Raw genomic sequence first — 1,420 nt, 5'->3', positions numbered from 1 at the left:
TTGAAGTTGACGGCCATGTAAATCTGGCGAACTGGTACAGCACTGCGAATGGTCCAAGTTCAGCTTTGAGATGTACCAAGCTCCTGCAGGTATATGAGCGAGCTTAGACACACGTTTTGACTTGGTGTTGTCGAGCGCTGACTTAGATGGTCTTTTTTTCGTGAATGTAACAAACCACCGGCAGCCTTGCGAAGTACATACCCAAGTCTTCATATTTCCGTACGCGTACTTCCGGTACACACTCTTGTTCTCGTTCAACGCGTAGTCTTTTACGAAGGCACCCGCTGTCGAAAGATCAACAAAGAAAGCGTGTAAAACACACTGGTCTTGGTCGTACAGACGCATCAAGTCAAGCTGGGGCATTTTGACTATAGAGTTTGCTGTGAGAGCGATGCAGAGTTTGAGTATGACAAGAACATCTCATAAATATAAATTTATTTTTGTACGTGTTGCTGCCTAAATAGGTAAGTACAGTGGCGTCCTCAAGTCTTGTACAACCCCATCACTACTAACTACCAATCACATCAGTTGTGGTCCTTGGTGATAAATTCTCGCGTTAATGTGGTCCCTAGAGATAAATATCCCACGAAGAGATACTAAATTTCACAGAGCTAATGACGCTTTTATCATCTCGCTATGCTGAGTCTGCATTACAGACAGTAAGATTTCTGGTACAGACGATCCCCTCGGTAGTAATACCTAGGCTTGGAATACTCCCTCAATAGCAATAAATTAGCGGTTCCCGTTGACCAGTCACATACAAACCCAATATATTATTCCCTCTCACCCCTCAATCGTAAATGTACTTGCCAGTTGGGTTTCGTGGAGTGAAGAGGGTGTTGCCGTCACAGGTGTGCAATTAGAGTGAAGGTTGAGCACTTCTCCGTGGTCCTTTAGCTCGAATCACGTCCAAAGTAGCCAAAATAGGCATCACCGGCTCAACATTCGGATCGTGGTAGCAACAATGCTCTTGTGCAGCTATGGCTTATTTCCATAGTTAAGCATCCCATAATAGAAATATTTGACTTCAAATGTATTCCATTTACGATTGAGGGATGAGAGGGAATAATATATTGGGTTTGTATGTGACTGGTCAACGGGAACGGCTAATTTATTGCTATTGAGGGAGTATTCCAAGCCTTGGGATTACTACCGAAGGGATCGTTTGCTCGTAGGGGTCCCAACGTTAGTACTTAACCTCAACTTCAATTTTGATAGGTTGAGGTTAGCAATCAACGATTCTCCTACATAATGGATAGAGATTCGATATTTGTTGGACGGCTAGTCCAGCTATTTCGAATATCGACTTGGGTATATTTGAGCTTGTGCTGGAAAAACAATCCGCTAGAGCCGAAAAAGTGGGACTGTGTACACATTAATGTGTGGTTGCGTACCTAAGCGTTTTGGGATAATACAATAT

The 1,420-nt window shown here is 43.3% G+C and overlaps 1 protein-coding gene across 1 annotated transcript; it reads right to left on the bottom strand.

The window, feature by feature from the left end:
- Positions 1–59: 59 nt before the first annotated feature.
- PPTG_20724 (hypothetical protein) lies at positions 60–363 on the bottom strand (the record flags this gene model as incomplete). Its single annotated transcript, XM_008892922.1, has 2 exons — positions 60–83; positions 202–363. The coding sequence occupies 2 exons, from the start codon at positions 361–363 to the stop codon at positions 60–62; spliced, it is 186 nt and encodes a 61-aa protein (XP_008891170.1).
- Positions 364–1,420: the final 1,057 nt, after the last annotated feature.

This window comes from Phytophthora parasitica (assembly GCF_000247585.1).
Source record: "Phytophthora parasitica INRA-310 unplaced genomic scaffold supercont2.1, whole genome shotgun sequence".
NCBI lineage: Eukaryota > Oomycota > Peronosporomycetes > Peronosporales > Peronosporaceae > Phytophthora > Phytophthora nicotianae.
Note: the sequence above shows the minus strand (reverse complement) of the source record. Positions and strands in the feature narration are given on the sequence as shown.